Genomic DNA, 13,931 nt, shown 5'->3' with positions numbered 1-13,931 from the left:
GGGGGAGGGCGGAGGGACGGGGGAGGGCGGAGGTATGCAGACAGCGAGTCAGAGTTTCCCCTTGAAAGCCTCAAAAGTGTCCACGTCCTCAAAAAGAATGGAACCAATTTAAGAAGCCAGCCCCTTGGCCACGTTCCTCCCCCCTTCGCTCCCTCCTCTGCTCCCCCGCAGTCTCCTCCCAGCTGTGGCTGCCCGGGCCCCCAGCCCCAGGCTTCCCATTGGTGGAAGCGTTTTTGGAGGCACCCTCGGGCCAGGGAAACTTTGGCCGTATAAATAGGGCAGATCTGGGCTTTATTATTTTAGCACCAAGGCGGCAGGAGGTTTCGGCTAAGTTGGAGGTACTGGCCACGACTGCATGCCTGCGCCCGCCAGGTGATACCTCCGCCGGTGACCCAGGGGCTCTGCGACACAAGGAGTCTGCATGTCTAAATGGTAGACATGCTCAGCTTTGTGGATACGCGGACTTTGTTGCTGCTTGCAGTAACTTCGTGCCTAGCAACATGCCAATGTAAGTGCCTTCAGCTTGTTTGGGGCAGGCGGGGGAGAGAGATTAGATGGGTGGGCACCCTGGTCTGAAAAGGGAAAACCTAAACTAAGTTCGAGGTACAGCTTGGAGGGAAGGCTCTCTGGCATGTGGAGAAATGCTGGCATTGATAAGAAACACGTAACTTACCTTAGAAATGAAAACATAAAACGCCCGACTCTCGCCAAAAGTTAGGAAACTTTTCTCTGAACTCAGAGTGAGACTGTTAACTTGATCTGGATCCTCTGGATAGTGAAGTTCAAAGGGAACAGAAAGGCTTTTTCCCTAAGGATGAGATAATTAACAACTGATGTGATGAAGGAAGAAGGCAAGGGCCTTCCCTAACAGGCCCCATAACTGCGCCGATACTCACCTTGTAAAACTTGAGGCCTGCTTTAGAAAGCCTTCTAATTTAGTAATACAAAACTCACCCCCTAACGGCTTTTCTGGGTGTTTAAGACTTGTCTGGATGATGATGATAATGTTGATGATGATTATGATGATGATGACGTTGACGACGGCTGTCAGGCGCCCTCTAGAGGGAGGACAAGGAAAGCACAGGGGACCAGGCCGTAGGCTAATGGAAGACTATATAGGTTTATGGAGAGGTGGTCTGCATTTCTGACTGAAGCCATTCCCAACAGCTAGTCAGTTTCTGGGAAGGAAAATGGATGCTACTTGGAATGGATCCATTCTGAAAAGTAAAATTAGCTTCTCAAATTCATTAGCTTCTCAATTCATTATTAGTCATGGAAATGGTAACTGAAATCTGCTCTGCCTTCTGTTGAACCTGAGAGTTACCTCGTCGACCTGTTTCCAATGACAATCAGACATTTTGAAGACAGCAAGTTGGGAAACATCAACACTGATGTGAGACTCAAGAGACCCAGGTTTTTCCCATGATGTTGCTACTAATTTACCATGTGACCTTGGGCAAGTCAAACTGAGCTTTTTCTGAAATGCAGGATAGAGATTAGATGGACCCCAAGGCCACGTTCCAGCTGTAGGTTTTATGACCAGACTTTCATGTCAAGATAGAATGAAGAAAATCAGTCCATTTTTGATGTCTTGAAAATGGCTTCCTAATCACCAAAGATACTAACTTGATGGAGTATGAGGGGTGTCTGACTATACCCAACACTCCAAAACGTTTGCTCTACCACATACCACGGTGTCTACCATTGCATTATTACTGATGCATTTTTGGTGTGTTTTCTCCCTTCACCCACTTTTAGTGTACACGCTGTGGTTACTAAGGAGTAATTGCATTGAACAAATTCATATCACCAAGTTCTTTTTTTGTGAGATCTGAGGGTGAGGGGAAAGAGTTGGCTCCTAGAGAAAAGATGAAAACAGACCTAGGGAAGTTTGAAGATACAAAAGACAACTCACCTTCTGAGTAACAGCCAACCACAGTCTGAAATAAAAGTTACCAAACACAGGTTCTTCAACATGGCTCAGTCTGAGTAATTAAAAGGCAAATTTCCAAAATCATAAGGACTTCCGTTAATCAAGTGCAGGCATAATTATTCTTCCTGTTGATGGACACAATGAAGTAAACATATAATTTTCCTAATTTAAAAGTAATTCTCATAAATTGCCCTTAAATGTCAGTGCTGGATGTGGTCCACCCTCCTGAATTGTGACTATTGCAACAGATGTTCTCACTTCAATGACATATTTCTTGTCCACTTAATTAAAGCAATTTTTAGGGGTGATTCATCTTGTTGCCAGCTTGGCTACATTTATATCCTGTGTTAACCTATAATTTTTATACCGTAGAAGAGGAATTCAGTCTTAAGGACTTACAGCAATCATGGCAAAGGAGGGGATATTACTTTAGTGTATTTTTCCCATTATTTTTCAAGATGTTGAATCCACAGTTTTTCTATTTATACAGGGAAATTCCTTCTAAGGGACAAAAGTAATCTGTAAAATGACCTTACCTAATTTAAGTGAACTAACTTAAAGCAAAATTTCAGATGTCCGAATGAATCCAGTTTCATATTGCCAATTAGATCTTTTGAAACAGGACATTAAGAAAGGTACAAACTCGGTGAAGTACTACCATGTTTCCACGAAAATAAGACCTAACCAGAAATTAAGCCCTAGCATGATTTTCCAGGATGACATCCCCTGAACATAAGCCCTAATGCGTCTTTTGGAGCAAAACTTAATATGAGACCTGGTCTTATTTTCAGGGAAACATAGTAAGTAACTTCAATGTTTTATCAAAAAAAAAAAAAAAAAAAGTCTACTTTCGGCAACATATTTTCCTAAATTCTTCCTTTTCTTAGATTTTTAAGTATCAAAAATTATCTAAACCATAAATTATTTCCTCATCAATCTACTGGTCTTACTCATCACATTCAGTGATCCATGTGTGTAATTTACCAGCTTAATTACTGAGCATTAGAAATATCCTTTGGACACATTAATATTTCACAAATTTATAAAATAGTAAATAACAATTCGATTCAAAATATAGTTACACGTTAATATTGTATGCAAGTCACCCTGATCCCTGCCTACTTTTGACCTGCATAATTTCCAAGTCATTAGAATTTTCCTAATAAAAAACACAATTGGTCTTTTACTTAGGTAAGTTAATTTTACAGACTAATATATTTATTTGGTATTCATTGCTGTTCATCAATGAAATAATACTAATAATTATTTCCTGTTTTCCCCTTTCTTCTAAAGCTTTACAAGAGGTAAGTAAAATTATTTTTAGAATATATATTTTTTAATACTTTGATTGCCTTGGCCATAGTAATGTCTTCTTTGGGAGGAGAAGGGGAGGCTACGTTGGTATTGACCAACCTGAATTCCCAAGAAAATTATCAAGAGTTATGGTAGTCAAACCTTTCTGGTTGCCTTAGAAAGTACCCACCCCAATTTCCAAAATGGGCGGGGCTACTGAATAAGACCACTCTCATAAAAAGACCCAGAAGAAACAGAGAGTAAATAATCCAGTGGAAGGTTGGATTTTAGCAGCTGCTACTACAAAGCAGAAGACTTCACAGAGCTAGAGAACTTTGTCACTCCCTTGGAGTCATTTGCAAGAGTATAATGAACAAATTCTTAGCTCATCAATTGAATTTGAGGCATGATTACAGATAAGTATATATTTCGGTTCTGTACATATTTTCTTTAATTTACTTGTAAAATTTAAAGTCATACTTTGAAATATTAAGATAATAGTAATGCTCAATATATATACTCCACAGGTATATTGTATACTACACAGAAATGGGAACCATTTTAAAATACATGTATATAATTTTCCTCATAATAATCTTTTACATTTCTTTTCTAGGCAACTGCAAGAAAGGTAAGAATCCAATACTTCTCCATAATATCTGAAATGATCAGCAATAATTTATAATTTAACTAAATTTATAGTGGACTATACAAGGAAAATACTTTGTCAAGATTTGCCCATATTCATTTAGCTATTGAATATGCATTAGCTAACCCAAAAATAAAATAGCTTTGATGTTTAATATAACAGTTTTAATATCTTCCAGAATCATTTCTAATTACACTTATATTTTATAAACTGGTGATCTACATACTAAAGAAAAAAAAGACTTGTCTTTATTCTTGAAACATGACTATTATGTTAATTATAGGTAGATGAAAGTTTATTTTAAAGGGCTTTGACTATATAAGTATGCTGCTAACGATGTAACAAAATAGTAACTCTTTCCACAGAAATCATCTTTCTAAAAACAGTAGTTATAATATTTTGGCCTAATGACTGGAGACTATAACCTCCAATATCCCAGTTTTAAAAAAATTACATGTTAATTATAATAAAAACAACACACTTTTATCTATTGTATTGTGCCATTTTATAGCTGTTATCTAATAACATTGTGATTAGATCAGTCTAACCAACTAATTTTTATCAAGAATGCTTTGCTTGTTCACTGGAAATTGCTTAGACATTTAGAATTGTGCTGTTTGTATCTTCCTTGTAGGGCCCAGCTGGAGATAGAGGACCACGTGGAGAAAGGGTGTGTAATTTTTGAACTATTAAAGGGTTTTGACCCATAATTGAATAACTACATATTAGAAACTACCAGAGACTGACGATTTATAAGAATATCATGTAGCCAGATAATTGCACCATCTTTTAAGCAGATAATGCCCTACAGAAGAGACGAATGAGCATTATTATATATAATCAATATTCTTTTCAGGTCAAGATTACCTTTAAGAAAGCAAAACTATTACAGACAGCCATATTCTTTGCATGGTCCATCTTTTTTTTGGTTTTAGTTGACCTGTCCAGTACATACACAGTGAAAATGTATCCACTACCACCACATAGTTCTTCTCTTATTACGGCATTTTGTTTGCTTTTCAAGTAAGATCTCTTACGTAGCCTGGTAATAATAGTAAAACAGCAGTCAACAACATATTTCTGTCTAAATTCATAAATATGTAAATTAGGCGTACATTTTATTCATGGTATTCTTAGCTCTCCCTGCTATGCTTATTTGGCGTGTATAACTATATGGTTTTGCATTATATAACACTTTTACCAAGTACCTATCTCTTGTATCTATCTGAAAGTACAGACTTAAATGTATTTCAAACAATCTATTACAGGTAGCATTATGTCAGCAAGTTACTTTAACAACATAAATAATTAACAACATAAATAGTGTTAATGGTCGGAAATCTGTAGGATTTTCTACCCTGTGATAAAATTACTTTGCTATCATATTAATTAATCTACTATTCACACATAGCATAACCAAAACAATTCAGTAAGTTCATCAGTCGGAAACAGTCACCGTATGAAGTTTATGGAATCATAAATTTTAGCTATGATTTCTTTCTTTATTTGAATACTGGAGCTCCATTATGAATTAATATTTAGCGGCTGAGGTAGTTTCTCTTCCTGGAGGAACTACCTGGTCTTGTGTATTCGTATATCAGTTACTAAACCTCCTTCTAAAATAAACCCAAGTCACAAGTGAATTTCAAGCAGGGACAAAGATGGCATATTGAATGTCCAGACCACTTGCTCATTGAAAGGTCTGAACAACTGATTTGACCACATGTGTTCTTAGGGATCCTTTGTCACGTATAAGTTCCTATGGGGTCTAATCCTGATGTAATTCACTTTTTACATAACAGGGTCCACCAGGCCCACCAGGCAGAGATGGTGATGATGGTACCCAAGGCCCTCCTGGTCCACCTGGTCCTCCTGGCCCCCCTGGTCTTGGCGGGGTAAGGTGTCTTAAGTATTGTTAACGTTTAGCTAACTTTGGTTTCTCATACTTCTATTGGAAAAGGCTCGTTGTGAAATTTATTTTTAGCAGTTTAGGGAGGGGATGCTATTTGGATATTGGCATATTTTGTTTCATTTCTTTGGTTCTTCATTCAGAATTCTGCTTTGCCCATTCTCTTTGTGAGCTCTTACCAATTACAGGCTGGTTTTTGGGTTCACTGAAGGTAGCTGCAGCTCTCAGAACCATCATTTAATTTGAGTATTTAGTATCTTTCATTGGTAGGGCACAAATAAGAGGTGTTGCATTATTAAAGAGCTTGATTATATTGAATTATAACTGAAATCCTTGCTCTTAAGTAATTTCACAAACATCCTACTCTTTTTATTCTCCTTGGTTTGAAGTCTGCTGAACCAACATTCAAAAGAGTTTTAGGTTTAATTTGCTTGAAACTAATTTGAGAAAAGTACATTTCCTTTTTCAGTAATATCTTCTTTTAGTTTTAGGTATTTAACAATGGTATGAGTGCCACATGGCCTCACCGCAGGAAGGAAAACATATTTGCTTAATTGGTTAGCACTATGAATCAGAAGCCTGATTCCAATACTCAACTGTATGCCAGTAAAATAAGACCTTTCTCCCCCAAAGATCTTATTATGATTGCTTATCTATTGAGTACCCTCAAAAGCACCTTCTTGAATAGATCTACCACTATAAGAGATACCTTTAACAGGAAAGTTATTACTGTGAACTATTTTTTAAAATTTAATCTTCCAAAGGGCATTTTAATTTAATTTTCCTCTAAACTTGAAAACTCTTTATATCTTTTTTGAAACTTTAGCAAGGGAAAGGTCTCTTAGTCATTCTGTGGAGTTCTGGAGGAGTGGGGCAACAGGAAGTGCACAGTCGTTTTCTTGGCCTCTGCCCAGTTTATTAGGGGCTCTCAGTGACTTCTAACATTTCTGAAAGCTCCCCTTCCGCAGTGTGGAGGTATGAGATGGGAGTGGAGAAAGGGTGAACAGGGCAGGAAAGGGTTTGAAAAATAAGGTAGGGAAGCTCCCCAATTCAAACTAGGTATGGAGTAAATTTTAAACTTGTATTTCCCTGACTTAGGAATTTAGCTCAATATGGAATTCTAAACTAATAATTGTATCAAAAATATTGCTCCCTTTTAAACAACAATAGAAAAATCTTAACAAGTAGAATGAGAAAATGAACTACAGGGCTGGTAATTATAATATGTATATGTATATATGTATATATACATATAATATATGTATATATGTATATTTTTCCCCCCACCCTTCTAGAACTTTGCTGCCCAATATGATGGAAAAGGAGTTGGACTTGGTCCTGGACCAATGGTATGTATATCTCTTTTTATCTTAGCCAAAAAATTACTGAATAGAGGATTTATTTTACGTTAAATTTCACATTGCCATTATTTAGCTATCTAGGTTAACACCCTAATACTTAGATCAGATTAAAGCAGCAACTCTTTTTGTATTCAAATCTATAAAAATCTAAACCTAGTTAAAGGGGGTTCAGTTTTCTCTGTGAACATGCCTTTTAGGATAGATCAGATACTTACATCCAAGAACTAACCTCTGGACATAGTAATCATAATTTAAGTAAATCAATTTAATTCAAAAGCGTGATCACTTTAATTTTTTTTACATCCTTTAACATTGCTCAGAATTTTAAGCAACCCTTAGAGACACAGAACTATTAAGTTCTACAAACTTGTTGAAAGGATCGACAATTTCTAGTCCAGACTTTTCATTTTATAGCAAGAGAGTTTAAGCCCCATATAGGTTGTTAATGACAGAACTAGAACAACAGCCAGACAAGATGTCTGATATTTGATGATGACATGGCTCATGCATGTATATAGCACTTGAATAAAATATTAATTTATTCAACACATATTTATCAGGTGCCTTCGATGAGCCCCAAACTGTATTATGCATTGGGGATACAGCAGTGACTATGACAGAGTTTCACCCTCCCTCAGGGGTTAACAATGTAGGAAATGTTTCTTTGTATCCATTTGGATAAAAATTCATTTTTCAGTCTATTAATTAGAAATCAATATAGAAGAAAATATAAGTAAAATTTAGCACTTATATTAATCAGCACAAATATTCAGCAATATGCCCTATAATTTTAGTAACATTTAGAAAAGTTTTCTATATGATTATGATGATGATGATGGTCTATCTTCAACAAGTGAACCTTTTAACAAGCATTAGTGAGACATGTTAATGAAAAAAGCGATATGAGCATGCAAAATACATACTAGTATGTATAAAATAGAGGGAAATATACTAGAAGTAGAAACATTAAGTTGATTAAACACTACAGTTTAACACACACACACACACACACACACACACACACACACACACACACACACAAAATCTGGTGATTTTAATTAATTGCTTCCAAAGTTAACATGGTCTTTAAAAAATAAATTTTACTTGGACAATGCGTTCAGTGCCCTATCTTCAAAAGAAGATGTTTTACTGGAGCTAATGGTCCCCAATAAGCTAATACACTATAAGGCCAAGATAATATTTTCTGTAAATTAAAATTCTCACTTGAGAAGTAATGTGCCTTTAATGATGCTTTCCAATTTCCTGGTAATTTAAAATATTCATATATGAAATGAAGAAGTAGAGATTTTCTTTTGGCTTTGTTTACATTCGATATATAAAATTAGCCATTTCAGCTAATGCTAGACATTAGTCAGTTTTAAAGCAGTACCTATATTTCAAGAAGAAGCTAAAGGGGGGAAAAATAAAGCACTAATTTAAAAAGCCTACATAAGCCCAGAAAATTAATATGGATTTCAGATTCCCCTGACTTTGGAACATCTCTCTGGGGGACATAAAGCAAAGTGTTTTACTTTTAAATATCAGTAAAATATAATTTAAGCTTGCACATCCACACACATTCATGTAATCAACAGGTGTGTATTTCACAAATAGGAACGATAGGCCGCAATAAAGTATTAAAATAATTTTCCGTGTTGGAAAGTCAATAACTATAAAACCCTACAGGGTTCTTCTCTGAATTAATGAGTAATCATTGTCTCACAGCCTCCACAGCACAAACTACTTTTTATGCAAATGAAATTGTTGCAAATACATGGAAAAAATGAATAAATATAATTAAAAATTCATGGTGTCAAAGAAAATTGTTTATTAATGTATACTTAAAAATTATTTTGATTGAAAATTGACAGTTTCTTTGAAGGTCGATGCATTTCCCAAATAATTCTTATAATTAAGATGATGTACTTTTTAATAAAATCTGTATTATTTCACTTTAGGCATTAACACAGTGGGGCAGACTTGACTGCAGAGTCCCCACGGTTGATGACGGACTGCAGAGTCCCTCATGAGCAAATTACCCAAGACTTGTCTGTACAGTATTTTCAGCAATAGAGGAACGGGCTCCTACAGAAGAGCTTGCACAGGCGTGGATTACTGCAAAGGGAGTCAAGAATGTATATTTAGCTTGCAAACTAAATATTAGCTTGTAAGCTAAACTAAATTTAGCTTGTTTCACTCTGCTTGAGTGCTACAGAATGAAGAACAAAGGGGAGAACAATCGGCTGTCATTTGGGTCATATTTTCAGTAACAATATTATGCGATAGACTCTTCCAGGGGGATGTTTCAATAATATTTTATTTCTCCTTTACCCCTCATTACATCTACTTTTGTTTGACATTTGTATCAGTCACCAGCAATCCTTAAAGTAGTTATCAGGTTATAACAAACCGCCCTCTAATCGTTAAAAAGGATTTTTGATCCTTTTCAATTTATGCCCCTTGTGGCAATAAAAATATCAATTTCTTGGCTAAGGATGACATGAGGAGATGACATATGATTAAGGGAAGCCAAATAGAAATGCTTCGTCAGCTGCGTAGAAGGCAGCTGTGTACTCTGTACTGTGCAAAGGCTGATTTCTTAGAACAACCTCAGTATGCCCGCTGTGCACAACTTGAAGGAACCTATGGCCACCCCATCCAATTCTCATTGAGTTCAGCTGCTTTGGGTTAGTAGGAAAGGAAAAGCAAAAGCAGAGAACTAGTGGAGGAAACCTGAGTCCCTTAAAGCTTCCTTTGGGAAAGACAAAAACTATGAAATAAGACCAAGACAGTTCTGTTCATCTGTCTATCACAAAATGTCTGTCAATGGTACTACGAAGCTAGTTCTCTCTGACCTTACTCCAGGCCATTACACCTTGGCTGTGCTGAGTATATCTGTCCTGTTTACAGGGTTTGATGGGACCCAGGGGCCCTCCTGGTGCAGCTGGAGCTCCTGTAAGTATCAAAAGTTTGTAATCTCTCTTTTGTAAAAAGATGGACAATTAAAGAAAGGCTTGGAGTATGACAGACTGGTTTCTCTTAGGGCCCTCAAGGTTTCCAAGGACCTGCTGGTGAGCCTGGAGAACCTGGTCAAACTGTGAGTCCATTCTTCCCCTTTGTGATACTTTTATTTTATTTTTCCAAGAAATTTGTTCATCCAGCCATAACAAAATGATGGGTCTTCCGTTTTTTTTAGGGTCCTGCAGGTGCTCGTGGCCCAACTGGCCCTCCTGGCAAGGCTGGTGAGGATGTAAGTGTTTACTTTTCAGCACTTCCATATGCCATTTAGTACTCCTGTCTCAACGAGATTTTCTAGATTCAAATGAAGTATTCTGCCAAGAGCCAAATATGTCTGACATAACTGTCTCCATATGGGAAATATTATTTTAATAAAATATAAATTGGATTATATTTAAGGAAATATAATTGCGAATTAAATGTATGTTTGGATCCACATTTTTATGAGGTGCCCTTTTCCTCTATTGTAAAAACCACCATACCCACATTTTCATCTGATAGTTTACCAAGAAAAGGTTAACCCTATGATGCTTTCGTGTTTTAGGGTCACCCTGGAAAACCCGGACGACCTGGTGAGAGAGGAGTTGTTGGACCACAGGTAAGGCTTTTTACAACAGTATATAGTACAAGCATCAGAGAGCATCTCACATATAAGATAGTTGCTAAAAGTAAAGTCAGTCTAAATGGCAATATGGATGTCTGCATACTTATAACATTTATTGAAGGCATCTGGCCTAGTTAAGAATGCATCCAGTTTTTATTAAGGCAAATAATATAATATCAATGACAGCAGGCATACTATCAACAACAAAATGGTATTTTCTACAAATACCACAGTATTAGTTATTCAAATTAGAGTAAGTTAATTTACAGCTCTATGCTTAAAAATATATTAGTCTTTGATTCCAAGCTTGAACTTCGATAAGAACAAATATTTTGGAGGGAAGAAACAATTTTCATTTTATCTGGAACAGAAAACATTATTTGTCTTCTTCTGTGTTTTCTTTTTTAAGGGTGCTCGTGGTTTCCCTGGAACTCCTGGACTGCCTGGCTTCAAGGGCATTAGGGTGAGTATATTCTTTACCCCATGAGAGAAAATGTTGATGATTTTTAGGAAAAAGTTCAACCATATTTAAACTCCTGGGTGACGTATATTTGCCTTCCAAAGTCCTGGAGTTTGCCAGAGTGGAGAGAGAGTTAAAGAATAAGGACCACTGGAAAGTAAAGTAAAGTGGCATGTAGTTTGTTTTCTGTCTGTTCATAGCTTCCAAGAAGCGGGGATCCATACAGAGAAATTGTGTACAATAGGCATGGCTCAAGTGGTATTTACAGCCATCTGAAGATCGTAAAATTATTCAAGATGGAAAGGACAGAAGAGAACCTCTAGTCTTAGGTCCTTCTCTTTCCGGGGCAAGGAGGTTCACCTAGGGCAATGGAGGGAGCTGGCCTGGAGCTGGAGCAGGCGGATTGCATTCTGCAGATGAGGTCACAGGAGTCAGCCAGGAGATAGTGACTACAAAGACAGATGTTTGATTTGACCAAGCACCATAATGGAATAACATTTTAATAATGAGGATTTCCCTTTCAGGGACACAATGGTCTGGATGGATTGAAGGGACAGCCTGGTGCTCCAGGTATAAAGGTAAATACTAAAGCAGAAGCATTTTTAAAACGATTGATTGTCTTTCCCCATCACCACTTGAAAGTATATTTTGACTGAAATCTACTCATATTCTAAACAATATTCTATTTCTTCTTCTATTTTAATTAAATATTAATTAATCCTTCAGTGGTGGGGAGTATGGGATTCTGTGACAAAAGGCCAATTATTGATAATATTCATTTAATTAATATCTTTTACACAACTGTGATTTTTAAAAATGTCAATAGTTTCATCCTCCATTTCCTTTCTGCCCGTAATTTCAGTTGATCTCTGCAGCGAAAATAAAAGTAAATAAATATACTCAGACATGAGAACAGTATAGGCTATTTTAAACTGTAAATTCTCCTTTGCCATGCACTAATTAGATAGGTACATCCGTGCCACAATACATTTTTCTACCTCTTTCCTGTGCTTTATCTGTGCACACTCAAAAAAATTTTAATTCGATAATTAAAGTCTCAGAAGTGTGTTATCTCTGGGTTAGGCTCTTCTCTGACAGGGTTTTCAACTGTAAAATGTTCTCTCTCCTATTAAGGAGATAATGTGATATTAAAGTGAATACCAACGTAATTACAAATTAATGAGTAACGAATACTAGTGGGACCAGAAATGAACATGAATATGGAGAATCTGTTCTAACTTTCTAGCTGCCACATAAATGGATAAGGTCAAACTCATTCTCTCTAGAGCCTAATATAATACCTCAGACTACTAATCACAGCATCATAAAACGTCAAAGCTTGCAAGGAGCTTTGGAGACTTCCTCATTTTGCAGATGAGGGAAACCAGGGCTTAGAGGAAGTGAGTGACTTGCCCAAAGTCACACATCTGGTAGTTAGAAGCATATGGGCTAGAATTCTTAACCCTTCTCCAGTGGTTATCCCCAAAGGATACATAGCACATAGGATCCCAGAAATAAAGGTTCTTTAACTGGTCTCTTAAACCCTGTTTATTCCATATCTGAATCAGATTATCTTCAAGGAAAGTTCTTTTTATACGTGCCATTGTATCAAATTATCCCACCACGATCACCACCACTCAAGATAAGAATATAGATTGGAAATAAATAAGACAACTCTAAAAATATTACGAAGTTCAAATTTTCATGCATATTTTACACAAATAAAAATATTGAGTGTTCAAAATAACTTTAAAGAGGGTAAATATGGTAATATTGAAAGCAAATTTATCTTCTGACATCTCTTTTTATATCTTTCCTAATTTATAAGCCTAACCTAAATGATATCCAAAATCTAAGGGGAAATTAGGGAAAGGGTAACACTCAACCACATCTCCCTAGTACCATGATATTTGGTATTATCCAAATGAAAACCTGTATTTTAGAAATTTTAAAAATTTACGTGTTTGGCATAATTGAGAAACAGTCTATATGTGTAAGAAATGTTACAAAATATGTGAATGGTTCAAATGGAAAATAGGGTAAAAACTGCCCAATCAGAAAACATAATCGATATATACACATATCGATATATATATGAATGTATAATGAACAAAAACTCAATCCTTTTCCATGTAGGGTGAACCTGGTGCTGCTGGTGAAAATGGAACTCCAGGTCAAACAGTAAGTACTGATAATTGTCAATCTAAATCTGTATACTCTTTGCAAGCTGGAACTTCTTTAATGTTTTTGGCTAATTACTATTTCCCTCAGCATCGTATTCTTTGATGTTTTTCTACTAGCCTTCTGCATACTTAATTGGAATCCATTATCTTTTAGTTGGCATTACAACAAGACCTATTTATTTGTAGTGGATTCTTGTGCATGTTGGAAATTGAACAAAGCAAATGATGCCTGTGACTTTTTCAAAATTAGCATTCAGGATTTCATTGAAAATATTTCTGCTTTTAGGGAGCCCGTGGGCTTCCTGGAGAGCGAGGACGTGTGGGTGCCCCTGGCCCAGCTGTGAGTGCTTCCATTTTTGCTCATTTTCATCCCTTTAAAAATCTTCTGATAATTGCCTTTTAACTTTCCACTTGACTTTTTCTCTTTATTTTCTTCATAGGGTGCCCGTGGAAGTGATGGAAGTGTGGGTCCTGTGGGTCCTGCTGTAAGTTTTGACACTGAAGAATTTGAGAGTATGGGA

At 36.4% G+C, this 13,931-nt stretch overlaps 1 protein-coding gene across 1 annotated transcript in view; it reads left to right on the top strand.

Moving 5' to 3' along the window:
- The first annotated feature begins 302 nt into the window (after positions 1-302).
- Positions 303-13,931, top strand: part of COL1A2 (collagen type I alpha 2 chain) — a 35,650-nt gene continuing 22,021 nt past the window's right edge. The window contains exons 1-15 of the mRNA XM_019729717.3: positions 303-508; positions 3,227-3,237; positions 3,843-3,857; positions 4,510-4,545; positions 5,678-5,770; positions 7,080-7,133; positions 10,056-10,100; positions 10,189-10,242; positions 10,342-10,395; positions 10,708-10,761; positions 11,177-11,230; positions 11,752-11,805; positions 13,364-13,408; positions 13,697-13,750; positions 13,851-13,895. Coding sequence (XP_019585276.1) covers positions 430-508; positions 3,227-3,237; positions 3,843-3,857; positions 4,510-4,545; positions 5,678-5,770; positions 7,080-7,133; positions 10,056-10,100; positions 10,189-10,242; positions 10,342-10,395; positions 10,708-10,761; positions 11,177-11,230; positions 11,752-11,805; positions 13,364-13,408; positions 13,697-13,750; positions 13,851-13,895 — 747 coding nt within the window. The 5' untranslated portion in view covers positions 303-429. The remainder of the gene's footprint in view (positions 509-3,226; positions 3,238-3,842; positions 3,858-4,509; positions 4,546-5,677; positions 5,771-7,079; positions 7,134-10,055; positions 10,101-10,188; positions 10,243-10,341; positions 10,396-10,707; positions 10,762-11,176; positions 11,231-11,751; positions 11,806-13,363; positions 13,409-13,696; positions 13,751-13,850; positions 13,896-13,931) is intronic.

This window comes from Rhinolophus sinicus, chromosome 4 (genome assembly GCF_057876585.1).
Source record: "Rhinolophus sinicus isolate RSI-liver-muscle chromosome 4, RSI-T2T, whole genome shotgun sequence".
In the NCBI taxonomy this organism is placed as follows: Eukaryota; Metazoa; Chordata; class Mammalia; order Chiroptera; family Rhinolophidae; genus Rhinolophus; species Rhinolophus sinicus.
Note: the sequence above shows the minus strand (reverse complement) of the source record. Positions and strands in the feature narration are given on the sequence as shown.